The sequence below is a fragment of the Neopsephotus bourkii genome, unplaced genomic scaffold, assembly GCF_033783945.1.
Source record: "Neopsephotus bourkii isolate Nb327-2 ecotype Australia unplaced genomic scaffold, CSIRO-AGI_Nbou_v1 NB_1767, whole genome shotgun sequence".
In the NCBI taxonomy this organism is placed as follows: domain Eukaryota; kingdom Metazoa; phylum Chordata; class Aves; order Psittaciformes; family Psittacidae; genus Neopsephotus; species Neopsephotus bourkii.
The window spans coordinates 9,302,553-9,329,810 of NW_026902241.1; the positions used below are offsets into that span (position 1 = coordinate 9,302,553).

The 27,258-nt window shown below is 36.9% G+C and overlaps 1 protein-coding gene across 24 annotated transcripts in view; it reads left to right on the forward strand.

Annotated features, from left to right (window-relative positions):
• The window catches only part of AFDN (afadin, adherens junction formation factor), a 112,887-nt gene that overhangs the window by 23,506 nt on the left and 62,123 nt on the right, over positions 1-27,258 (forward strand). For 14 of the 24 annotated variants that reach the window (XR_009729287.1, XM_061378599.1, XM_061378609.1 and 11 more), the window contains exons 2-9: positions 11,268-11,463; positions 13,009-13,124; positions 14,717-14,880; positions 16,144-16,304; positions 17,281-17,438; positions 22,656-22,767; positions 23,186-23,353; positions 24,439-24,483. Coding sequence is in view for 23 of the 24 variants with exons in the window: in XM_061378599.1 (XP_061234583.1) it covers positions 11,268-11,463; positions 13,009-13,124; positions 14,717-14,880; positions 16,144-16,304; positions 17,281-17,438; positions 22,656-22,767; positions 23,186-23,353; positions 24,439-24,483 (1,120 nt within the window). In the remaining variant the exon portion in view is untranslated. The remainder of the gene's footprint in view (positions 1-11,267; positions 11,464-13,008; positions 13,125-14,716; positions 14,881-16,143; positions 16,305-17,280; positions 17,439-22,655; positions 22,768-23,185; positions 23,354-24,438; positions 24,484-27,258) is intronic. The other 10 variants (XM_061378600.1, XM_061378611.1, XM_061378612.1 and 7 more) reach the window with 3 other exon arrangements.

Sequence of the window (27,258 nt, forward strand, 5' to 3'; positions counted from 1 at the left end):
TGCATCTTTAGTTATGGCACAGCTGATCTCACTGACTTTCATTCAACAGTGCAGGTTTTGGGTAACTTTTTTGGAGCTCTAATGCTGTAGTTATCAAAGACTTTATAGCCTGAAGTTGTTTTTGCCTGAAGTTCCTTTTTTTTTTTTTTCCTTAAAAAAGGAAAAGGGAAGGTAACTATTTCAGGTGTGAAGGGGAAATGGTAATAGTTCATTAGTTACACAAAAATTGCAGTTTAGGCTACATTTTGAAATGGTATTATTCCTTCAAACCTGCTTTACTAATCTAATCTTATCTCTAATCCAGCAGAATGTTGGGTTTGAAACAATACAACCTGGTATATATGAATTCAATGATTGTAGACCAAATTCCAAGACAGTGCAGCAGTAATTGTGTAACTGGAACTAATTTAAATGTTGCACATCAGTGTCTCCTGAGGTAGTAAAATGGGTAATAAGGTTAATGAAGCTGGCAACAGTCTAGTGCAATTCCTGTGTTATCACACTGCTTTTTGGCAAGCTCTTGACCTGCAAAAAACCTTTAGCAATGTCAGTTTGACAGTGAGCTCTTGTCAGTGGCATAAACGAGAGAACCTGGATTGAGAGGGGTTTCTTTTGTTTGGGACCCCTTTCCTCCCAGATTTACCTACACAATAATCCCTTGTTAGCCTGCCTGTTCCGCATTTTGCTAGATAGCATCCTCTTTACATTTTGTTTGGCTGTATTACTCTTCATAGCTACAGTAAGGTCTTCTCAAAAACAAATGAATGCTCTGCTTTTAAAATGTTTCTAAAGTCAGCCTGCCCTTTCTCAGAGGATGGAGTGGGACATTTGGGAACTGGGTCTAGTCAAGAATAGATCCTGTGTGAACGTAAGGGTCTGAACATTTTGCTGTTGTATGGGATTTTAATTTTTCTTTTTTTGTTGTTTGGCTTTGAGGCTGATTGGTTTTTTTTCGAAGGGTTTTTGGGTGTTTAAAGTATATATTTTTTTGTTAGTTGTTTTTTTTTTTTCCCCCCAAGTATGTTTCCCCTTGCAGTTTGTCTACTTTAGGAGAATCAGGTGCTTGTTTCCTACTTGCCTTGTTAGCATTCCTTCTTTAAACTCCTGGCTAATTAGCCTGGTTGCCAGAGCACTTGCATGCAGAGTATCAGATAGCACCCTTGTTTTTCTAGTTCAGTCAGTGTAGCTGGGTGTCTTAACCCTCTATGGTGCAGATTCCAGCTCATGCCGCTGGAGGAAGAACCTAATGTAACACAAGTTAATCACTGCAGAGTAGACTTTGGAGCAGTCTTTATTGGCTGTGTGAGCAGAAAAATAAATATATGACATGACCCCTGGTTGCATTATGTAAAATGATCCTGTCTTCATGGCTTCTTTTGAAAGCCTGTTGCATCATACTAAAACCTGATAGTGAAATGGTAAAAATGCAGCACTAGTTGTGAGAAATTAGCCCCGACAGCTGTTTATTTAAAGGAACGTTGTCACATTTTTTGTCATGCAGTGGGAGTTTATTTTTAGTGCACAGTTTATTTGTAGTGCACTGCTACTGAGAGCAAATAAAAATGGAGAGTGGTTTCTAAGCTGCTGTGTATTGGTTGGTGTAAGCTTATGGATGGGTACCAGCTTGTTAAATTTGGGTTTTGATTGGCCTATTGGTCGTTAGTTTGAACCTTCAGCCCATGGCAGGAATGTGACATTTCCACATTAGGTGGTCATATAGAGACAAGACATGAGATTTAGTTTGCACTATGTGGTGTGTGTACTTCTGGATACTATAGAATCCACATAGGAGGTAAATGTTAGCAATTATTTGATTTGTGTCACTTTTATTAAAACTATGATCAGTTTTGGGAAGGACAGCTATAAGAAACAATGCTTGTTCTTTATACCATTCTGCTGGTTTTAGTGGATTTAAGATTATTCCTAATAAGTTCCTCTACCAAAGTTGTATCACAGAGGAAACAATTTGATTTTTTTTGTTTGTTTTGGGGTTTTTTCTTTTTTTTAATTGTAGATCAGTTGCTGTGTAGCATCAGTATCCAGCAGCTCTTGATGTATAGCTGTTAAGGAAATGCCCTTAAGACTACAGTGTCCTAAGCTTCATTTTGTGACTTTAAAAAATATGGTTATTCTTCTAGATGTGTTTGTGGAATGAGTCTTAAAAATGTTTGAGAGATTTGCCCTTCCTGTACCAGGCCACAATTTCCACTTAGCTCATTGGGACTATTAGTCTCTCCCAGGCTGCTACGTTTCTGCTCCCTTCTTTGGTCTGGTGCTCGTCTGACCTGTGCAAAGACTTCACAGCATGCTAGGCCAGCATAGCCTGAAACAATAAAAAGAAGTACCTGCTGGCTTATCATGCTGTAAAATCTCTGTGCAGGGTCTGGTATGTGCTGATCAGTGCATACGTGCTAATAGTTTCCAGCTTGGTAGAGACTGCTCGTTCATGGTTCCTTCAAGTTAATACAAGGTGCCAGCAGAAGGACAATTTTCCCCAACTGTTAGCATTGCCAATTTCCTCCACATTGAGTGGAGGAGGGGAAGAAATCTCCACCTTCTGAGTTATTTAACCTGATTCATGTTGCTGTACAACTGCAGGATGCTGGTGTCTGGCATAAGGGAAGAGGTGGGAGTGTCTCGGCATGAGGAAAGGCTTTTTGCAGCAGCTAGAGTTTCTGTTGCTTTGAAGTGCCTACACTTCTAATGTTAAAGTAAGGGCAGTCTTTTTTATGGCCTGATTGATGCCTCAAGATGCTTAAATACAAGGATTGCAGCTCTGCAGGTTGTTGACAAGTAGCAGTGCCAGTGAAAAATCAGACTTCCAGTGTTTTCATTCTCCTCCTTACAGTTTTCCTGTGTTTTGGTTTGATGTGGATATAATAAACTGTTCCTCTTCCTCCAAATCAGACTGTTTAAAAGGAACAGTCATGAACACAGTAAATAATATGGAGAACTCTGATTTACGTCAACTTTTTTTTGTAAGACGTAGTTGAAAGATGCTATAGTGGATTGTCTGTACTTGTAATTCTTCCCCTCTTAAGTTTCTGGAGTTGCTCTTAAATATTTGGCTTAGTTCCACAACAGTGACAGGTTGTTGGTAAACACTAGAAATGATATATTCTTGAGGATCGTGACTATTTATTATTTTTCCTCTTGCCTTTAAATATGTCATGACTAATTCAAAGGAGGATTTGTTTAGGTTTTGACTGTTTTTTTTACTTGGTTTCAGATACATTTGAACACTGCATGTATCTCTGTTTTGTTGTTGGAGACTCTATCAGAGTATTTTGATACACTGAATGTATGTCAAGGAACTTTTTTTTTTCTGTAATGTTTCTAATAATAATGATGATCTTTTAAGCTTTTTTTGGGGTATGTTTTCAAAGTATGTATTGACAATGATTACCAAATCCTCAGTATTATGGTATTGTGAGAGTCACTGAATGACACCAGCATCAATAAAGTTTATAAAGTGTGGTGTGATTTAACCTATGGGTGTGTTTATTGCATTTGAATTAAAGCAGTCTAGTTTATAAATGATTAAATAGTTGCAGAACTGTTGGTAGACCTCATTGTTGAAAATGTTTTTGGTTTTATATGTATTTTATTTAATTGTAGTAGATATCATTTTATAAGAACAGTAATAACCTTTCGCAATTAAACAGAGAAAATGCAAAGTGATGCTGTGTACCGCAGCCTAACAAAAAATAGCCTGCAGGTGGCAGACAGTAGCTGTGCGTTGCGGGATCACTTACTGTATGTTTGAAACTTAAATAGAAGGTTAAGCCTGTAATGCTTTTGGGGATCACCCTTGGCAGATTTTCTCGTAATGGTAGCTGCTTCTGGAGTCATAAATCTTGCTTGAAGACACTTCATGTTGCTTGTATAACAGCATCTTTTGTAGAAGGTGATGAAAATTTAAGTGTTTTCAGAATGCAGCATTGGGTTATGGCTGCAGACTGAGTCTGGTGGCTTTGGCAAAATAGGATTCTGAAAACAACTTTATTTTATTTTGTTTTGAAGTAGGCAGGGAATATACTGCTTCATCTACCTCGTGTAAATGGGTCTGTTCTGAAGCTTAATTTTTTGAATTGAGGTGTAACTCACCAGGAAAATATTCAACATTATTGTAATATTTGTTTCACCCTGACTTACTGTATTAATCAGTCTTGCTGTGTAGGCAGATGCTTATAAAGTATGTATTGAAATACGTACATCAGTGATAATTCAAGGTTCACAGGGGCATTCAAGTTGTACTTATGAAATAATCCTTTTTTGGAGTATGTGGTAGTTATGTTTATAGACATGAATTTTGGCTGTAGTTTAAGATGTTATTTGTGTAGCATTTGTCATGTACCATGGTGGGTTTTGTACTGACTTTGCATTACATTTATATAATGAAAACATTTGTACTACCTCTTGGGTTTTGCTCTTGAGGCTTTGTTTGATATCTTAGTGGGCCTGGTTCCTACGGTGCAGTCCCCTTCAGGAATATAGAAGGGATTTCATTTAGTTATGCTCCTTTTCTTGTGGATTATTGATAATTCTCTCTTGACAGCTCATCTGTTGGTCCTGCTTCTGGGAACATTACTGTGTGTAAATGGTGGCAGAATGAGTCATTCTGTAGTGGAAAGTCTTTGTTGATCCAGGTCTCAAAGGTTTGGAAGAGGGAGTAAAGCTAATGAAAAATGTTTTTATAGGAGCTGTTTGTTTTTTTTTTTTTTTTCATCTGTATTGCTCTTCCTCTCTTCTCTTGGAGCCATTTAGGGCATTGTGTCGTTAGTCTTGAAGCTGCACTTTCTGAAGATGTCTGAAAGACTGTACTTTAGCAAAAGCATTGCTTTTCTCCTCTATGTGTAAAACAGGATATAACAGGTTAACGCTTTTTTTTCCTTTAAAGATTATTCAGAATACATTTTGAATAGTTGGCTGTGGAGTCTGTGTACAAAAACATTGTCTATACTTTCAAGTTGAGAATTCATTGTTGAGAATATATGCTAGAAACCTGAATCTGATGTAATTGCAGTGCTTACTCCTGTAGTGATTTAATATGCTTGGGCTTTTAAGATCTTAGATCTTGTAGGATTTTTATCTTTTCTTTTAATTTTGTTTTTCGTTCATTAGAATTGCATAATTTGCGACATATTTATGGCTTTTGAAGAGGCAAAGGAAGCAATTCCGTTTTATTCTGTAGGCTGACACAGGATCAGGTACAAAGGTGTTAGATGAATGTTTCAGAACATCCTGCAGTGATAATACTGTTGTTACGCTGACCTGCTATATCAATATTGTGACCCGAATTCATTTGGAAGCAACATGTGTTTGCTATAATTCTAAGTGTTGCTCTGTGAATTGGGTTTATTCTGATTTATATCTTATTAGCAGAACTCCTGAGCAGCAAGTATGTGTACCTGAATAATAAATGCAGCTTAGTTTAGGACTTAGTCGTCTGTAGATTTTGCCTGCAGAATTTGAATGGGATAGAAAGAAAGATGTAACATTCCTAACGCTGGGCTTTGGTATTTTCTAGATGCAGTCATGCAGAATGCTGCTTGCAAGGCAAACAATGTTATCAATACAGCTAAAAAAGATCAAAGATAGGCTCTTGGAGGGGTTACAGATGAGTTTTTTTGAAGGGAAACTTGTATGTTCTCTACTGCTCAAGAGATTGAATAGTTCACAAAATGAATAGTGTGCAATATGCTTAAGTATTGAAGTACGTATTGCTTTATGATTGATGTATGTGGGATAGTAGTTTAAAAGTGTAGGAGTATTCTTTGCTTGGCTTGTAGGAATTGTGATCTTGATCTCATTCATTGCTGTGCCCTACATATTGGAATAATGCTCTCATTGCTTCCTCTCACACTTGAAAGGAGGGGTTTCCTTTCTTGTATGTAAGCATGGCTATGGATTACTGCTCCTGGATATAACTGCTTTGTTTGCAGAAGCCTCTCTGATTCTTCAGGAAGTCCAGGTTTGCCTGCTACAAATCCCATTGTGTCATGTTGCAGGCTTTTTCCAGACTGTGCCTACAGCACAGTCTTTTTATTGCTTTCCACTTGTTTTTCATAGACCTGCTTGACTGTGATTTTCTTGTGTAAAAAGCATGGGGCAGTTGGAGACAGCTGGTTTTTCTGAGGGGATTTTCAAATAACCAAAGTATTAACTACAACTGTTAACACTTTTTTGTATATGTATGTAACCAGTCTCCATAGTTAGAGATGGAAGCTGGAGATGCTCTTTTATGTATTTTCAGTTCTGTGTAACATAACTTCAGAGGAGTGATTATCTTGATTATTACTGGTTACTGCTTTAAAGCAAGAATACCTACTGTATAGTAAGTAATTGGGAGTGAGTTTTAAAGATCAAACACACTATTTTGAGAAACAGGAATCACTGCTGAAGCTCTGTGGAAAACTTTGGTGATTCATTTGAAAACTTTTATGTCACATTTTAAGTTTTAAATGTCACTTAAGTGATTTGCGTGACCCTGTTAGGTATTAAAGTTTGTTTGCTTCCTGCTTTTGTAGTACTCTTTCAGCTGATGATGGTCTGAGGTCATCAGGAAGAGTGTCAGAGGAGGGTGATAGCACTTGAAACCACAGATGTTTTGTAAGAGTATTCCATCAGAACTTTTCACAAGATTCTATAGAATTTTGAATTCTTTTTGTGTTGCCAAAGTGTTGTTTCTAGTGTGCCGTTTTGATGCTTTCATGTGTGTTTATTCCCCCTTCCTCCCCTCTCCAGACACACTTTTGGAACATTTAACCTCTTAGTTTTGAACTTTATGTAGAAAGTCATAATTAAGTAGTTGAATCACTGGGCTTTGCGCCTAATGAAGAGGTGACACAACTTAATTTTGTTTGCAAAACCAAGAAATAATGGTGAACCGGCAATTTTTTTATTATGTAAATTGAAATCTTCTTTTAAGTAGGGAATACTTCTAAAAACCAATTTCTCATAGGGATAAAAAAACATTTAGGCTTTGTATTTGAGGAAAATGGCCCTATGATTTGAAAGATCTAAAAAGAGATGACTTCTGCAAAGTATTTTTTAAAATACATTTTGCAGTCTAGGTGATCAGAATTGAAAAATGATTAACATTGATTGTGCTTGTGTAGCCGAAGACAGTTCTGTATCCTCACATTCCTACATAAGGAGTCAAGAGACTTGCACAGCAGATACATAAAATATAAAAAATGTGATTAGATGAGAAAGCTAAAATTGCCTGTGATGCGTATCAGCTCCCTAGGGGAACTGAAAGAACTAAATACATACACTTATGTAATTAGTCCCTTTTGGAATCCAAAAAACATTTTAAATTCTCTTTGGTAATTTATAAATGGCAGGTCTTATCTTTAGAGAAAGATGGTTTTAAGATATTCATAGATGTTTTAGAGAGATTTCTCCACTCACAAGTGCATGCTGGGCAGTAACAGATACTTGTATATCTATTTGGTTTAGGACAAGTGTTTTTTATTCTTTAGTCCATTCTTGTGAAAGAAGTCCATAATATAAGCTGCAGTGAACCTATGTGGCAGTCTTGACACAGATATGTAAGAGTGAGTGGGGTGAGTCTGGGAATGAAGTGCCTCTGGAAAGTAAATGCTTTAATGCAGAGTTAGAGTGGAGATAACTTGGAACTTGGGTGGTGTCTACCTTATCACCTTAGTGTGAGTGGTGGCGTCAGTCTCTGTGTGTGTGTGCGCATTACTGGTCTGCTAAGCCATGGCCAGGAAGTTAAATGTTCCTTGAACTGGAGCTATGTATACATGCATAAAAGACATATAATGATGACGATAATAATAATGAAGACTAGAGGTGTTGGGGGAGATGTTGTCTTTTTCTAATCTCCTACTTTCCTAATTTTTTTGAAATGTGAAGCAGTTACTTCCATATCACCAAACACTTGTATTTAAACAATTTAATACTTCTGTATCTTCTCTGAATGGATCTGTGTTGCACCCCCTTGCTCTTGAATCTCTGCAGTTTTATTGTGAAGAATTAAAACCTATAGGCATAAAAGCATTGCAAATGGAGAGTGGAATGTATCCTCAGTAAAATAATCTCTCCTTAAAAGAAAGAAAAAAAAATCAACTAGAACCTTATCTGTTTATGGAAATTCACAGTGTGTAACACCTTAAAGAGATTTGTAAAGAGCTCATTGTTCTCTCTTAATTCTTGCTTCAGCAGTACCTTGAGATGGTGGTGGTGAAAACCTTGTATAAAGGGAAATAAATGTCATAAATGGGATATGATTGTGCTTCCTGACACTTCTGCAGAAAGCTTGTGTGTCATCATGTTTTTGCAACCATCAAACAAGCGGGTCAGAACTTTAAGTTGGTTCTTATAAAGATAGCTGTGGCTATATTGGAAGCATTTATAGTTAAGGAGTATTTACAAAAGAGGCAACGATTTTAATTGGTCCAAAAGAGTGTGTGGGATGTGGCTCAAACTGTTACCTATGAGAATGCTCTCTGTTCTAGAGATTGTAACATACTTAGATTCATTTTTCTCACAAGAACGAGCTTTTTCCAACCTGACTTGAAATACAGCATAGCTGCACTAGGGAAGCTTGTTAGAGCTAAAAGAGGCAACTAGTAGTAGCAAAGTACTTGCCACCTGCTGAGAATTAAGATGCCATGCTGGAGGTACAGAGCAAAAGCATGCCGAATATCAAGGGAAGTGCAAAAGGAAGCTCGCATGGGTGAGCATCGGGCAGAGATAGTTATTAGAAAGCTGAAGTAGTATCCAAATGAGGAAAGCTGTAAAGATGTAAAATCTGACAAGCAGAATATAAAAGTGCAAGATAGCACAAAAGAATTTGAGTTTTAAATTGTGAAAGTCTTTAGTAATAACTGCCTTTCAGCACATTAGTAGTAGTAAACCTACCACAAGCCATAGGGCTACAGGATGATCACTTTATAAAAGAAAATTTCAGAAGGTAATGTGTTCATTGTTGAAAATCTTGGAAAGGTTGCTGTGCCAGGAACATTCTCTGGGTGACTTATTAGAGGAATGCTCTCAAATCAGCATCTGGTAAGAGTTTAGAGAGCAGCTGAACAACATGAAAGTGCATTGGTAGAACCAAGCAGTGTTTGTCCAATTACTCCATAGAAAGTGAGGGATGAAGTAATATCCTTAAGTGATATGTAATGCCTTATTTAGCTAGACACCTTCAAGTAATTGGATATAAATGCAGTGTGAGGCAGGTATTAAAAGAACCTTTATTCAGGATGTTGTCTGTGCAGATTAGAAACTACAGCAGTGTACAGAATTCATGGGCACATAGCAATTAGAATAGGTTGTAGAAAGATCAACAGAGCTTTGTGAAACGAAGTTGTGCCTTACACCTTTTGGAGGTCACTGAAGGCGTTAGCAAGAACACGTAGTAAGGAAGTTCTAACTTGCTATGGTGGATAGCATTTCCAGAAGTCATTTTATAGCCTTCTGCATAAGAGGGGTTAAGTCCTCATATGGAAAATTCATTAATAATTTGAAATAGATAATTAAAGACAAGAAATGAGGAGAATAGGGTGCTTTTCAGAGGTGAGTAGCAGCTGTTGAGAACCTGCCATAGAAAAGGATGGGGGGGGTAACAGGCAGAGGTCAAAGTATTCAGTTGTTTTCATATCCAGATTGTCAAAGCAATGGAACAATACTGAAGTGATGATTCTTTATCAGTTACTTCTTTTCTAAAAGGAAAAAGCATTGAAGAAATATACTCAGCATTGAAGAATTGAGACCCAACTTTGAGTAATTGCAGTCAGAGTGGATGAGAAGGAGGCAGTTAATGTCAAGTGAGACATGTGGAACCTGTAACTCCTTGCAGGAGGGATGACATTAGATAGTTCTGTGGGAACACCAATTTAGGCTCAGAAAGATTAATTCTATCAATTCTTAGGATAACAATAGAGAATAAAACAAAGTTGGCCAGTGTATGTAGGTCCATGATGCATTTGCACGTGAATGTTGTATTGGCGCAGGCTAGGGAGCACCCTGGGAAGAACAGTGTGTGCTTCTGTGTATATGTAGGTGACTGAGATGTTTATTATAGTATGGGCTGAAACACATTTTTTTTTTTTTTTTAGATTGTTTTGTTGTTGTGAAGGTCTTCTGAATGATAGAGTAGCTTCAATAAATATCTCTGGTTCTTTGCTGTTATATTTCATGGAATCAGATACAGTACTGGAACGGGCTGTGCTTAGCATCAGATCCATCACCACACTTGACATCTGAGGATGTGTCTCTTTCAAAGGTTCTGGAAAGTGAAAACACCAGCAGTGTTTATTAAACTGTAAACTTGGCATTGTCAACTAGGGCACTTGAATCTTCCTCATTCCCCCTGAGTGCAGTGGTGGGAATTACGCAAGGGCTAAGGATTTGACCAGGTGGAGACTGCTGAGGAACTGGAATTTAAATTTGGAGTCGCTGTTCAGACTGGTGATGGAGTTGCATGAGCAGCCGGAATCCTCATGCAGTTTGGTAGGCTGGACTGGAGGACAGGACTCTCATCCCCGAAGTAGTTATCTGAGGATGTGAATTTGCAATAATTGGAATAGATTGATGTTGCAGCTGTAGTGTAGCCACTTGGTTAACAGTTGAAGTCCCTCTCTTCCCTACATTTCACCTTGGGTTGGAACTGGAGCTTTTCTTCTCTCCCAGAGTGTACAGGAGCTGTACGTTCTGTATGTTCCTGAACAGGCTGTTTCTGGGACCAGCATGCTGGCGTAAGAGGGAGTAACTCATGCAGGAGGGAAAGAAGAGAGAGAGAAAAGATGATGCTTTTCTGCTGTGACAGAAAGCTGTTTTCTTTGAGACATGTTGCTGTTCCTTGAGCATATTTAGCCTGTGATCTTACAGATGTGAAATATAGGGACCTGCTCTGGGTAGCAATATACATTGAGGCTAGTGTCAAGGCATGTTTCTGGGTTAAAAAAAAAGGAAAAAAAGTCGTGTTTTCCCTTGGCTAAACCTGACAATAGTTGTAAATTGGAGTATTTAGAGATCTAAGTTTTAAGTATATCCACTAATGTAAAGTACCCAATTTATTTTTACAGAATAACCTTTTTTTTTTGTTTGTTTTTTTTTTTTCCTTTCCAAGTTCATGGTGTCCTTGTTTGACTGCTGTCAAAATTTTGAAAGTCAGCATGGTATTTGAATGTCTTATATTTTCATTAATTATTTGTAACTAACAAGTTACTGGAGGATTCTGAACGTTATTACTACTAGCCAGCACTCAGATTTGTAATTTTATTTCTTTATAGGATCTAGAGTTTCATGGAGTAATGAGATTCTACTTTCAAGACAAAGCAGCTGGAAATTTTGCAACAAAATGCATCCGTGTGTCTAGTACTGCCACAACTCAAGATGTGATAGAAACTCTCGCAGAGAAGTTTCGACCGGACATGCGAATGTTGTCATCCCCTAAATACTCGCTTTACGAGGTGCATGTCAGCGGAGGTTAGTATTTAGTCATGAAGCCTTGCCTGCATCCACACCACTTTCCTGTCCACCCCAGCCAAAACATGTTTGCCATCAGCTTCTGAACCATATAAGTTGGGCCTTTTTTTTTTTTTTTTTGTTGTTCCTAAATATATTGCTACTAAGTGTTATTTGGGGAGAGGTGTTTAGAAATGTAAGTACTCATATCAGGCCTGCAGTTTATGTAAGTTTTGATTATGTTCTATTAAATGCTGTACTTGACATCCTGTTAATTTGCTGCTAGAATTGCTACTTTTAGCACTAGTAGGTAAAGGCTAAATTTATAATGGGTTAAAAGGAGTGTCAGTTTGAGTATCACAGTATGTTAGAGATTGGAAGGGACCTCAAAAGATCATCTAGTCCAATCCCCCTGCCGGAGCAGGAACACCTAGATAAGGTTACACAGGAGTACATCCTCAGTTCTTTGGTGTTCCTGTACTGTTAAATTGGGGAAAGTTCAACATAGTATTATTTGAAGACACTGTGTTTCTTAAATAGATCCTTTCATGTTAACTGTGAAGAACATAGATATCTAAATAACCTTTTGATGCTGCTAATATTTGTCTTCCCCCCAGTAGTGGAAAGATTCTAGTTGGAAGGTGGTAGTGGTGGAGACAGGAGTAGGAGAAACAAGCGTGTTGTTGCACTTTCTTTTTTTTGTACTTTGGAAGCTTAGACAAGTGGTTTAACTCCCTTGAATTTTGCTTTTGAGACTGAAAATTATTTTATTTGAGATAGTGAATGGAAATTTATTGGCATATGCATCACTTTCCAGTCTGTGAAGGATGACTTGATGCAAACAGTAGTCGAAATGTTTTCCTTTGCAGACCAAGTTCCTGATGCTTAAAATGTGGCTTATAAGAGAGGTGTCTCATTCAATAGGAGTGTTTCTCATTAAATAAAATGTAACTGCAAAGACTACATTGTCTTCCTATGTTTATGTAGTGTCACCGACTTCTAGAAGGGAGATAAATGACAGCATTTGTTTAATTTTTTAAAACATTCTCAGATTTTTTCATATACTTAAAATATGTATAGTGCACTAAATGAAATATTGTTTAGTAGATGTATGAAATAAAGAAAAAATCCATTATGTGGTCTGTGTATATTTTTGTGTAGTCTTTCCTGAATAGCAATTCTTGGGCCACAATCAGGCTGGTTAAATTTAAAATAAATAAAACAAGAATTTGGAAGTCCCGTGAAGTTATAAGGACTGAAACATTGTAACTGTAGATGTAACTTCTCCTTCTGAGTGATCATTTTATGTTCCCATATTTAGTTCTGACAAAGGAGGTCTGCAAGACTACTTCATGTGGACCTTCAGCTTATGTAGCTAGAGGGAATATACATAGGCTGGTTGCAGGAAAGGGATCATGTATTTCTACATCCCCTGTTTTTCTGTCCCTGTACTTGAGGGAAATATCAGCTGATGTGCACTGTTAGCAAGCCTTCTGCTTTTTAAGACCTTTAATTTGTTTCTCAATATCTTTGCTTAGTAACTTACTGCTTTTCATTTTTTTGAAGAAGAAAGAAGATTAGACGTGGATGAGAAGCCTCTTGTTGTGCAATTAAACTGGAACAAAGATGATCGAGAGGGAAGATTTGTTCTCAAGAATGAAAATGATACGCTTCCTCCAAAGGTGAGTATTCTTAACGGAGTATGGTAGTGGTAACAGTGGTTTTGAAGTGTGTGGGACTTGCTTATATAGCAAAGCATAATTACTACTTTCCTAATTCCTGAGAATAACTGCTGCTGCTGACCTTTGATATCTGGAGCTAGTCTTTTGAAATACTTAAAATGCACCTTCACAACACAGCATTCAGATGGAACACATCAGCAGCGCATCTTTCAAATGGCTTGTGATTCTTTGATCCATATAGCTGTCTAGAACTGGAGCATGTAAAGCCCAGAGAATGTAGAGCTTGCTTTGTTCTAGCATGAATTAAAACTTTTCTGAAATAGTCTATGATGCTAGACACCTAGGGGGCAATCCTACCTCTTGCAGAGCCTTTAAAAGGGGGTACAAGGGGGAGTTAAATAACTAAAAATTCTTACTTCCCTAGGTAACGTGGTGTTTCTTAACAAAAGTGCTGGGAGACTCTTTCCTTTGGGGGAGGTGTGTTTTGGTTTGGTTTGGTTTTTTTTTCCTTCTAAGTGCAAAACGAGGGACATAACATGAGCCATACAAAAGTGTTATGGTTTGGGGGTTTTATATGTTAATAGTTGAAATATAAAACTAGATGAGACTTTGGCTTCTGGAGTCAGATAATTATATATATATCTAACTAAGAAGTTTGTATCTTTGGAAAATGTGCTGTTGTGTGAGCTATCTTCAGATAAGTTTTTCTTCTTGGGCTGAGCACTAAATTCCTTTTGCTATTGGAATTAGAGCTTGTTAATTGTGAAGGTGTGTTGGGTATTGGGACATGAACTAGCTATTCTTACACTATATTTTTGGCTACAGGATGCATCCATGTTAGAGGTGAGGAGGGAAAATTAATGATGTCTTCCACTACATCTACCAGACTTGCTATTCCTAGTCATTGAATTAAGTAATCAGTCTTTCTTCTGTGTTCTTTACTTCCTGATAGAACAAAAAAACTGGCATCATCTTTCTTTCATCTTCTATCTTCAGAAGGCAAATGAACCTAGAATTATAGTTAACTTTTGATGCAGGTGTGTACAAGGAGCAGGAGTTGGAGAAAAGAACACTGGAAGGACAACTTGGAAAAATAAACCATAGGGGAAATGTCCTCTCTAATGTTTTTCCTTCTGTAGTTTATTATCTGATGCTCCAGCATGGTTGTCTTGAAAACAGATGAAGTTCAGTGGTGTTTTGTGAAGTATTTTTGCTGGGAGGCAGGAATTTGTTTGCAGCCTCAGTTAATCTTTAAGGTGAAATAGTAAGCAGTATTCAAGTACATTTCTGTTTTTATTTTGCTTTCTTGCATGCAAGATGCTTAATCAGTCCATACCTGCTTTGGAACTTGAAATTATTTTTGCCTTTTGTTTTATTTTGGAGAGTATTAGTCCCATCCCTGTGTAATGGAGTGTTGTTGCCTGAAGTACTGTTTTTGTGTTAGTGGTGTCTTAATCAGACTCACCTGGAAATTTAAAACTAGTAAAAGTAAAAACTAATACTGACATCTATTCTATATATATCTGTTCTATGATTCTATGATTTAATTGGACTAAGAATGATGGAAGTTGTATTAAACTCCTTTATTTCAGAAGGCTCAGAGCAATGGCCCTGAAAAACAAGAAAAAGAGGGAGTAATTCAAAATTTCAAGCGAACTCTCTCAAAAAAAGAAAAAAAAGAAAAGAAGAGGCGAGAAAAAGAGGCGTTACGGCAAGCGTCTGATAAAGATGATAGACCTCTTCATGGGGATGATATGTAAGTGTGTTAAATTTTCATCAGCTCGTGTAACCTACATCTTACTTTAAAGGATTGATCCTGTCTAACAAATAAGGTGTTTCTTTCAATAGTAGTTGATGTGGGTGCAATATCATGATAAACCAAAATACGTGATGGCAATTTCTGTGGTTTGTATGTACATTTTGCCACAAGGTTTGTTTTTAAATGAAATAAGCTTTTTTCCACCTATTTGTCCTCGGACAGAAATTGACATGCTTGATGAGATGGACTTTCTGCACTATGTTTATTTTGAGCATTTACTTACAGTGGGTTTATTTCTCTGGCTGTGTTTGAGTGTTTTGTGTTGTGCCAGAAAAATTAGTATGTGTAGGTGTTTGCATTTGGCTTATCCCCTGACTATCAGTTTGCTTTTCTCTGAGATGTATTTTGGTAGCCAGATGCCTGAGTTCTTCAGCTCTTGCTCCCAAATCTGCTTTGTCTTACTGAGACAGGGCAGGGCAAACATTAATCCTTGTACAGAAAACTGGAGTAAAAGAGTCAGGCATGAGTAACTGTATTAAGAACTAGAAAGCTGAGAAAGATCTCCATTAAGCTTAGTCTCTGTACCAGATTTTGTAGATTTCATATGTAGTACACATGGTGATAGGGGGAATCATTAATGGTGGATTTTTAATACACCCAGAAAGTCAGTGATGATCGTAATTGAGAACAGATTCTCAGAGATGAAATAAATTAGTTAACTGGTTGACATGTTTTTCTCACCTGTAGTTCTGCTCTGCCTGGATATGTCTGTAGTCTGTTTCAGATGTCAGCATGACCTTTTCAGTATTCTGTTGGTGTTACTTAGCTTGATCTTGTTTTTTTTAGTGGATTTTTTTTTAATTAAAATAAAATTGTATTTAAGTGCATTAGCAAAAGAAAAAGCATGAGCTGCAAGCACACGCTAACTGTTTCCACAGGATTTGCAGTATTGTAAATCAGAACAAAGTTAGGGGTACAGTATAAAGTTTCTTTAAGGCCTTTCCCCCACACTCTTTAGAAGTCAAGAACTAGCAACCATCAATACTTAGAATGGTGGTTGTCTGCTTCAGGTGAAGGAGGTACATGAACAGTGGTAATCCTAGCAAAAGTAAAGTTCATGTAGAAACCAACTTACGATAATTGATTTCCTATGTGTACGAATTCTACTTGCCTTTTATCTTTTATGAAATGATGAGGATATATGTATTTTAATATGTTAATAATGATTTTTTTTTGTGTTTGTTTAAACTAACTTGGCAGTGAGAATTCTCGCCTTGCAGCTGAGGTTTACAAAGATATGCCTGAGACCAGCTTCACTCGCACAATATCAAATCCTGAGGTGGTTATGAAACGGCGGCGACAGCAAAAACTGGAGAAGAGAATGCAGGAATTTCGCAGTTCTGATGGCAGACCAGACTCAGGTACTTGGGTTTCTTCTGGTCAAGTTCTGAACAGTAAACTGTTTACTAGAAGAGTATTTTTAAGGCAAACAGCGTCTGTAAATTTGACCAGTGTTTTTTGTACTTCATGGCTGATTTAATCTGTGATGTAACTGAATGAAGGATTTGCAGATGTAGCATTCAACAGGAGTGTGTTCTGTGCTGAGTGCAAGTCAAAGCTTTCAGTGATGAGCAAATTGATTTAAGAGAATATGCTAGAAATCTTGCTAACCATGCTAAACTGGGAAAGAATGAAGGACAGAATTAGGCTTATTAAACTGACAAACTGAGGAAGTTTTGTGAAATAAGTGTCATTCATTTTACTGAGAATAATCTGAATGACCTGAATGTAAAAATGCAACCAGTAGCGCAAATGCAGGATGGCAAGGCATGTGATTGTTCAGGTCTGCACAGAGGGATCTGGTAGATCTTGTGAATATAGATGATCAAGTATTTCACATTTTTGGGGGTGAGGATACAAAACCAGTGCTTGTGTAAACATCAGTGTTAAATAGATGAAACAATATTAGTACTGGTAAAACTTCCAATGGTGCATTCTCTCTGTGTAAGAGTAATGAAGAGGGAGTTGCAGGTGCAGAAAACATCACCTGAGGGAAATCTTAAACGGGCGTTTTAAAGAGGGGAGAGATTCCTGAAAGCATGAACTTCCTGTCAAGTTGGGGAAAGGTCAGTTCTTCATCCAGTCATTGTGTAACTTCCGGTGGCATAAAGAATGGTAAAGGACTAGGGAAAAGACTTGCTTAGAGAAATTAGGAAAGCACTGCTGGAGATTTTTGCCAATGGCAGAGACATTGCTTTAGGGATGTTATGTAACTTCTCTTGTATTAGTGGATTGACTAAATGATTTCTGAAGGGGTTTGTTTTTATGTTCTGCTATTTATTGTATTTCTATCTTTTTATTCTTTGGTAGCATTACTAATTAAATTTTGTTTCCAAGGTGGGACACTGAGAATTTATGCAGACAGTTTAAAACCAAATATACCGTACAAGACAATCCTGCTGTCCACTACAGATACTGCAGACTTTGCAGTTATTGAAGCACTGGAAAAATATGGTCTGGAGAAGGAAAATCCAAAGGATTATTGCATTGCTCGTGTAAGTGAAGTTACTAAGTCACAGTCTTCTCATGCTTCATACTTGATTTTTTTTCTTTGTTAATGTTTTCTATCTTTTTTTCATAAAAAAAATAAATTCAGTCTAACAGCCTCAGTAATCCTGAAGTGGTTTGTCAGAGGTTTTGCTTTTAAAACCTAAATCTTCCAATATTGCAAAATTATTACTTGCTATGTGGATAAACATTAGGAATGAAAGCAACATATTTCTGAACTTGGCGCTGTGGTTTTATACCACTAAGTGTGCTTATGGTTCACAGATGTATAAACTAACAGTTAATCCTGCAGATACCTAAATTAGTGCTGTTTGTGCACAGAACTATGCCCCTGAACTAAAAGCAAATAGGCTAAAGTGCTGAGGCAAGCTCCATTATAAAAGGTATATGTTACATGCTGTTGCCTTATGCCTTTCAGTGGTAGCTTACCCTCATTACACATCAGAAATGATTCAACATTTAAGTGAAACTTACACCTGTTTTCAGAATGTAATTGTTTTAGAAGTTCTAAAAGAATTGTATGGAATTGCTGTTTTATTAGAGGTATGGCTTTATTCAAACAGTCCCATGGGCAGTACTGACTAAAGGTTATAAACTGTCCATATCATCTTCTGAAGAATTAGTAACAAGACTTGAAAACATTTGATCCTTGTTTGAGTCCAGTCTTTGATTACATTACCAGTTATTTTTTGTTTAATGAAATTGGATTTATTACTCTTTAAAATGATGAAAAGAAAGGGAAAAATGTTTGTCACTTATGATACTGTGCTCTCTTCATCTGCCCCTTCTCCAGTGCTTGAAATGACACTGGAAAACAGTAAAGAAGGTTATGTTTATGTGCTATTCCCACATGGTCCAGCTGCTCTAAGGGTGTGGATATATCTTTGATCTTAAAGTTGCTTTCCAATTTGTGTTTTATGATATGTTTGAGTAACCTTAGTATCTAGTTTCTCTGTGCTTACAGCCTCTAGTGGTAGAATCAGCTGGGAATTGACATGTTGCTCTAATGTTTTGATTAGTAATAAGGAAACTGTATAGTGGTAGTGCTTTTGTACTTTCGTAACAGTGGGCTGTTCTTAGTTTTTATTGTTTCAACAGTTTTGTCTTAGTTGTAGATGTACTTTTAATGAAGTTCTGGACTATTTATCCTTGTCTTTATTAACCCCTAATAGGGGTCCCAACTGTGAAAGTTAATTTAACTTAACTTCAGAAAAAATGTTACATAGGTTTTTATTATAGAAGGGAAGAATTTTCTAAGTAAAATAGGTTTGGGTTTTTTTTTTTTTAATGACACAGCATATTAAAATTGTTTTAGTCTTGGCTGCAAAGTATTTTTTGTGTAGTTTTAATTATGACAGTTATCTTCATATTGTGGGTTCTGTAATTGAAATTAACGATTCTCAGGCATTGATCTTATCAAACAGGCTGCTGAATTGGCACGCTTTTCTTTCTGCTGGTTTGAGAGAATTCTGGGTTGCAGCAAAGACATTGTGACTGAATTTGGAAGATAGTTTTGTATCAGTCCAGTTAGAGGGTATTATAATGTATTAAGAAATATTTAGATTTTATGGAATTTAGCAAACCGATTGCAGGTTTAATGGGGAAGCTGTTGCAAGTCATTGTGGTTCTGGTGATTCTATCTTAACTTCTCTCCCATGTTCTCTAATTTTGTGTGAGGATGTTTAATACAGAAAATAGTCTGAGGAATGTTGCTTTGATCTTGGGAAAGATTAACAAAATCTTTGCTGTGAAGCAAATTGATTTAATTAGTTTTCTGGAAAGCACTTCCGGAAAATACTTTGTCTTTTCTGAGTGGCACATCTTCTTAATGTAGTAAGCTTCTGTATTGACATGAGTTGTATGCTTATGTTTACATTTGAAATACGTGGGTGATCTTCACAAGCTAATAGCAGATCTGTTTTATACCTTTAAGTGCAGAAGACATTACTGTTTTGCTTACCGTAAGCCATTGTGGTTGGTTGAAATCTACTTGGCCTTTCTCGTGCTTCTGATGATAGAGAGCTTGGGTTTTCAGTATGATAATCCTTCCTTTATTAATCAAGTTGAATATTTGTAACATAACTTTTAAAATCCACTTTTTATCAAATATTTTATGGAGTTGCTTTTCTTGCTTAAAACATTATGGTATCCAAGCTTTAGCTTTATGTCTTTCATCACTGTTTGTCTTTTTTGGAAACTCACAAATATAGTGCTAAGTAGGTGAAATGGCCATTGGTACTCCTTTACACTGAGGTCTCATAGCTGTTCGTTACCCCTGGTGGGGCTTTTGCTTCTGTTCCACAGAAGACAGATTTGTTTTGCACATGTTCCTATTATTTTCTTATTTGTTGGGTTTAAAACAGTGTTCAGTGGAGTGTATAAGTTCAGTTTTCTATGATTTGGGATTTTTAAATATTTCGTTCTCGTCGGGTGGCAGGTGAAGTGTCTTCAAATAAGACTTAAAACAGTTGGCATTTACTTTACTGTTAAAATAGATAGTTATATGACAAAACCTTTATTAGGTTGCATAAGATCCTGTAATAAAGTTCACTCACTTCTGAAGTTTCAGCTGAAAGATGAACACTGTAAGAATTTTTCGTAACACTTACCATTGACAACCATTATTGTAAATGGCAGTTTCCTGTTAGTTGCTTGTCTTCGTACCCTGGTTTGCAGTGTACCAGGCTGTACCTTTATGCCCACTTGTAAAGTGCTTTTCTATGTAATCAAGTAAATACAAGTTTATTCCAATATATGTTTTGTTTGTTTCAGTTCGCTTGCCTTGAGTTTTCCTGAATAATATGGAGTTCACTGCACATATCTCAAGTTGTCAAATTAATTAGGCAGTCTTTCAGGCAACCTGTGCATATTCAGTTAGGGCCTAAGACTTGATCACACAGCAAACTAGTTAACGCTTAAAAGTAGAATTTTGATTGGACTTTCGGTTAAACATACTCTTACTCTTCACTTGAGAATAAGGCATAAAGAACTTTTTGTAATGTCAAGCAAAGCCATACAGTTCGTAGCAATTAGCATGGGTTCTTTTTTTATGTGTGTGTGTGATTTTTCTGTGTTTGTGTAGCTTTAGCTATGGGCCAGCCTGATAACTTGATCTGTAGTTAATACTGACCACAGGAAGATTAAATATTTGAGTAATATATTCTCTTGTTTATCCCAGCAGATGCCTTGAAAGTTAAGTCCTGAGTTGCTATGGACTTCATTTAAGTTTCTTAGGTTATATTTCATGCATGTTTCACTGTATTTTTAGCTGACTAAATATTGGAATGACTTTAAATGCTAATTAGTGCAGTTATGAGGCAGCAGAGTATGTTCTTCTGAATCATCTGTTATGCATTTGTTTCAGTTGGTAGACTGAAGAGAATTCAAGTCTCTTCCAGGGCTTGTGATCTGAAGCTGGTTTTACCAATCTCGATTTCCTATGTTGTCGCAGAAATCAGTAAAGTGTGTGTTCCTGGCCTCAGCAGTCTGCATGGATTTACATTCATGAAAGGATATTTTGCTGCATCTATTTCTCAACATTAAAACAATTTTCTACCTATGAGCCAAAACCCAATCATAATATAAACTTGTTCCCATGTTTTAAGTTTATTCTGAAATGTAGGAAATTCAGCTTTGTGGGTGAAAGTGAGACAGCATTTCCCCGAAACATGTTTTCGAAAACAGCTTTTTTGCTGCTAGAACTCTCTTTGCCTGCAGGAACTCACATGTAGTGGTTTTGTCTTTCCACAGGTTAGGTCACACACTTTTTAAAGTTGAGGTATGGCTGAGTTATCAGCTTATGCCTCCTGAGAGTCAGAGAGGAATGCAACTGTCTGAGAGGACAAGGGGCTGCCCTTGAGACCAGTACCCAAGTACAGATTCTCATCCAAGTTCCAAGGCAGAAATAGTAACAGGGTCAAGTAGTAGCACCTGTATATATTTCATCTGTCCTTTTACTTCACTGCATTTGGCTTTTCTTTGGTTTGTTCCCCAGTCCAGTATTGATCAGTCCTGGTACACATACCGTAGGATGTAGTTCTTGTGTAGCAGCTGGCTGCCTTCTCTTGCTAGGGTTTTGGAATTTAAAAATCATTGCTTTTTGAATAAGGCTTGACACAGTGTTACTTTAATTAGCTAATCAAAATTATCCTGTAGGTATAATTGATTTTAAAATTGGAGACGCAAAATAAAAAAGAGTGGTTTGGCAAGATAAGATTTGAGTGTAGATGTATTTCTGTTTCCCTTTGGCTTATACATTTTAATGTTTTCCTTATTTTATAATATCTTGTCTACTTGAAAATCTAATTAAAGGTAATTTAATTAGTCCTATGTTTAGCCAGGTTTTGCATAGAAAATGTTTTAGGGAAAGGCAAATGACTCTATTACATGCTTTAGATCTTACTTGTACTTGTTTCCTGCTTGGGAGAAGATGAAAGGATGTTTGAGGTGGATCTGTGAGAACTTGATTAAGACTAAAATGGGTGTGGAAAGGAGGTGATAAATAAGAGCGGAAAGTCTCTTGAGTGCTGCAGCATAGAATGGTGCAGTAGCCAACAGTGCATCACTCCAGAAGGTGTTACCTGGGTCATAGTTCAGAGATGGGAATAATTTTGAGTAGCTTATTTAAAATAGAGCTGTCTATGAATTTAAGTAGCATTGTTGGGTTCACAAATGCGGTATAAAAAACCCCTATTTTATTATTTTAGTCACCTTTGAAAGATCTGTCTTTAACTTGGAAGGTACTCATGCAGTGTATTACTGGCTATCATAGTTTTTCATGCTTGATCACTGTGGGGAGCAGTAATGCAAATGTGCATGAAATCACAGGTTATGTCTCCTTTCGAGTCAGAACTCATGAATCAAGGTTTCTCCCTTCCACTGTCTTGTCAGGATATAGCTGTAAAAGGTACGAGCAGTCTGTGTTTCTGTTCCAAAAGTATACTTGGTTTTGGTTCTTTAGACAGCTTGTCTATGTTACATGTAACTTGCTTTCCTTTGCGTTTTAAATGTATCTGGTGTTCTGGGAAGCATGATTTAATTGTGGCAAGAGAGAGTTGGAAAAACTCTTTGAAGGCAAAATGCAAGTAACTCAATCCTTTATCTTTTGTTATAACCAAGCAAACAAGAAAAAATCAGAAGTTATATCCCTCAGTTCTCTAATTGTCTGCTAACAGCTCTAAGAACTGGTAATGGTTCTTTTCTAGGTCACGCTTCCTCCTGGTGCTCAGCACTGTGATGATAAAGGTGCTAAAGAAAGTATTCTTGATGATGATGAGTGTCCCCTGCAGATATTCAGGGAGTGGCCTAGTGATAAAGGTAAGTATAAAAAGCTTTAAGAGTTTTTTGTGCCTTTGGTGTTGTAAGCCTTGGTGTGGAACCCCCTGCAAAGTAAGAAATTGGAACATAAGAGTTTAAAGTGTTTTGTTTTCAGGCACTTGTAATACTAGGTGTTTTTAGAGTTATTTACTATTCAATTCAGCACAGTTTATAGTACTACATCTTTAATCAGTAGAAGAGTTTTACATTTTATCCTAAAGTTTTTTAAATTGCCTACTGTGGAGGAGTATGCTATTAATCTTTTCATTAGTTTTAACTTAAAAATAACTACATAAGGAAATGTCAGGAACTAGGAAGCCGAAAGTAATCCTGTGAAACATTCACAAATTAGTAAATGTTTGATGTGTGCTTGTTCGCTGATAGTGAGATTCAAAGGATGTATAATACTGTGTTTTAGGAATACTAGTCTTTCAGTTGAAAAGGCGACCTCCTGATTATATCCCAAAGAAATCCAAGAAAATAGCTGACGGCAAGCCATTAAAGGGGAAGGAAAGAGTTGACGGGTCTGGCTATGGCTCTTGCCTTCCTCCTGAGAAACTACCATACCTGGTAGAATTAAGCCCAGGTAAGAATTCAAATTATCTAATAAGCTAAAATACATTATTAGATGGGTATTTAGATTTTCAAAGATAAAACTTTCATTGGAAGACCAAGAAAGTATGATAAAACACATGCAACTTCTACTCTGAAACATGAAGACAATAGAAATTAAAGTTTTGGATATGGACTTTTGGTTGTGGTGGTTTAGTTATTTGCAGCTCTTTTTCCTATTAAGTGTAACTTGGGTACACTCAGGTACCCGAAGAGGTGATTTACAATTTGAAGTCTGGTTGTTCACCATTTGGGAAACCAGCCTGGAAGTTAGAGCTGAAAACTTTGTTCAGAACTGCAAAAAAAAAAAAAAAAAAAAAAAAAACAACGGGAAAAAGTTAAAAATCCAAGTTGTGCAGTGTGTTTAGTTTGTGTTTGGTTGGGTTTTTTTCCTTGTTTTTTTTGGGTTTTTTTTTTTTTTTTGGGGGTGTTGTGGGATTTTTTGTTTGTTTTGGGTTTGTTTGGTTGTTTGTTTTTTTTTTTAGCCAGATGGAATTAATAGTACACAGAATATATTATTAAATGTATTTTATGTTGTGTTCTATATGCTGAGGTTTGATTTGCATACTGGTACTTTGGGTTCTTCTTATAGTACTTTTGATTTCTTTTCTTGTGCTCTAAAGTCTTCATGGAGCCTAGTCGCTTTACTATTAAAATGTTGTGCTTGAGCAGTGGAGCAAGATGTCCATTAACTGGGAGAGGAAAAACAATCTGAAATGCCACAGGTGGCAACACTGTGTACTAGGCCTTTGCCATGGTGCCTGTGGGACTGACCTATTGTTCATGTTTTTCTTCTAACAGCTTGTTGCTGCTTTTCTAAACAATAGGGATTGTTTCATTCAGTAGCTTTGTAGTACTGATGTCTTTATATTCTGTGCTGTTTCTAAAGTTGAAAGGGTTTAATACACTTCATCCTTATAAATTGAGTAAGTGTTGTCTGGCTACAGTTTCACCCTTTCCTGTCTTTTCTTTTCCTGCCCTCTTCCGCATGTTCTGCATGGTATCTGTCCTGCTGGTGCTGCCTTCACCTGGGTCCTCTGCATGTGTTTCTAACCCCAGGGAGAAGGAATCACTTTGCCTACTACAACTATCACGCTTACGAAGGTAACACTTTATTTAATACTGTTCTCTCATTGGTCACTAAAAACATCACTGGCTATAAGTCTTCTGATTCTTTTTGACAAATGAAAGGCTGTCTTGCTTATCTTACTATTTTTCAAGGGATTGCTTCTGTGAAGTAGTTATCTGTCTTGTCAGCTGCCATTTAATTATTCAGTCTGTGGACAAACATCAAATAGATGATGAATGTGCTACCAACCCAAAAGTTCAACCTTCCAGCTAAAGGTTAACAGCTAAATTTCATAGGGTGGTTTACAAGCAGTGTTGTGGTAGAAAGAAAAACATTCTTTGATCCATCTACTTGCTGAATTCATTGTTCTAAAGTGAATTGGGTAAATAGTATGGAACTTAACTGTGCTTTGCAGTGCTTTACAATGTTGATTCAGAGGATGAAATCAATTATGATTTTTATGTGAAATAGTTTGGACCACTGGTGTAGTGACCTCACTTTCTGCTGTTTTGTGTTTCATAGCATCCTCTGCTATTTTTACTGCCTGATTTGTGGTGTTGTGTAACATTTATGGTGTGTGTGTCAAAGAGTTTAGCCACGCTAGGCAGTAGAGTTTTATTCAGTTTTATCTGTAGTATTTGAAATTGATAATCTAATCTACAAAACATTATGGATTTTGATTCTCCTTGGAGTTTGATCAATAAGCAAATATGTCCTGGTGTGGCCAAATAGACAAGAATACAAAGCCACTTTATCGTGAAATGTCTATCAAAATACTTTCTCCTTTTCTGTCTTGTTTTTTTTTTGTCTGTTTTTGTTTGTTTGTTTGGGTTTTGATTTTTTTGATTGCTGGGATTTTTTTTGGCATCAGTGTTCTCATTTTTTTTCCCAGACTACTATAACAGTGCTAGACACATCTGATGGTGTTGCTCACCCTTTCATGGCTGTAGAGTACAGTACTGGGGTTTAAAGAGCTCTGTTCAAACTTACGCTTCCGGTGCTCAACTCTGGTGAATTCAGACTTCCATTTCATTAACATCATTATTCCAGAGAGCAGAAAAGTTCTGTAGAACATGCTGAACTGATAAGCATAGAGGAGCTCTGCAAGAACACCTGACCATTGAGTAGAAAGCTTGAAATTTGGTTGCATCTCACTTGGGGGGGGAAGAAAAAAATTACGCTTTCGTAAATCTTTGTCTCAGAATGTGTAAAAGAGGTCTTGGTACGATAGAGTCCAGTTTGTCTCTTTGGAACAGTGAATTTTGGCATATTTGTATTTAGAAATAACTTCTGTAGAAGCGTCCTTCTGTGAAAACGTTGGCTGTGTATGTTCTTGCAGAAGAACCTGGCAAATTTCAGTTTCATGCCCTGAGCAATTGCACAGATTCAGTAAATTGCTACTGGAAGTTTGTCCTGTTCTTTTGCTTCTCCACGACTGACATTGCTGGTTGTATGAGTTTTATGGACTGAAGATCAAATTCTGCACAGTGTGGTAGAGGATGCACTTCAAGTGGCTTTTGGCTGCAGATGTGGTAGTCAACAATTGCCTCTGTCTTCCAAGTTCTGTAAATGAACCAATAAATAGAGATGAATCTGATAGTAGCAGAAATAGACTGGATAGACTGAAGTGTATTATGACAGCACTTGAACAGCTGGCACTGTCGATGTTATCTGTGAATATGACTGCTGATGAGTTCAGGGATGTTACTATCTTCAGGCTGAGAAAAATGACAAAAAGACATCTTTTAGGATGTGAGCTCTGAGATTTATTTACAAGCCTGAAGTAAAAATCACAAAGCATTACATAAAATAAATACATTCAAAAAAGGAGGCAAAACCTTAAGGCTTTTTTCTCCCTGCCTCTTCACAAAAAAAAAGCAATACTGAACTGTAGAATTGACATCAATAGAAGATGCTGAAAACATGCAGGTACAAAAGCTTGCAAAGAACTGCAAGAGGTTGAAGAAGCTTAAAAGTCTTGGCCAGGGCTGTTTCCCTGGCCAGCTTTCTGAGAAAAGAACTGCAGTGTGGTATGTGGTAACACTTTTACGCTTTCATGTGAAGGATCTTTGTCGTCTGTCACATGTTTGCTATTGGCTTTTTCTGCTGGAATTACGCATCTTGTCTGAAATTTAATAGTGAATTATCTTCTGTATTTGTCATGATATTTCAAATCTGCTCAACCAGTCTCTTAAACTTCCTACTGTTTAAGCTATTATCACTCAGGAATTTGTGCAGGAAATCTGCTGCTCCTCAAGTGTGGATTTAACTAATTTTTAAGTCAATAGGTGCAGTCCCTTATATGGATGTTTTTGTTCAACTTTGAGGCTTACTTGCTTTCTGTGGTCTGATCTTCATTTGATTTAGTCTGGTTTTAAGTCTGTACTATTTCCCAGCATTGTTTCAAGCACCGGGCTAACAAAATCAATTGAAAATACCATCTCCAAAGTGGTGCAGTGCTCACCTTTTAGTGGTGAATTACTGCATTTAAAATACATATCCGTGAAGAGAGGCCTGTCTTGTTTTTTTGTATTAATCAAAAATCTACATTTGTATTAGGAATTACTGGGTTGATGTGCGTAGAGTGACTGTTCAATTCTGTTCACTACATATTTGGGTGGTTTTGTTGGTTGGATGTTTTTTTATTTGATTATTGGGGGTATTTCTTTAGATAACACTGCTGTTTAAAGCGTGAATGTTGACTTGTAACTGCATAAACCTAGACACAGGTTCTATTTGTGTTGTGTCCTTAGCTTAAAACAGCCTTCTTGGACTGTCATGGTGTGGGGAGCCAGGGAAGTTGTCATAGG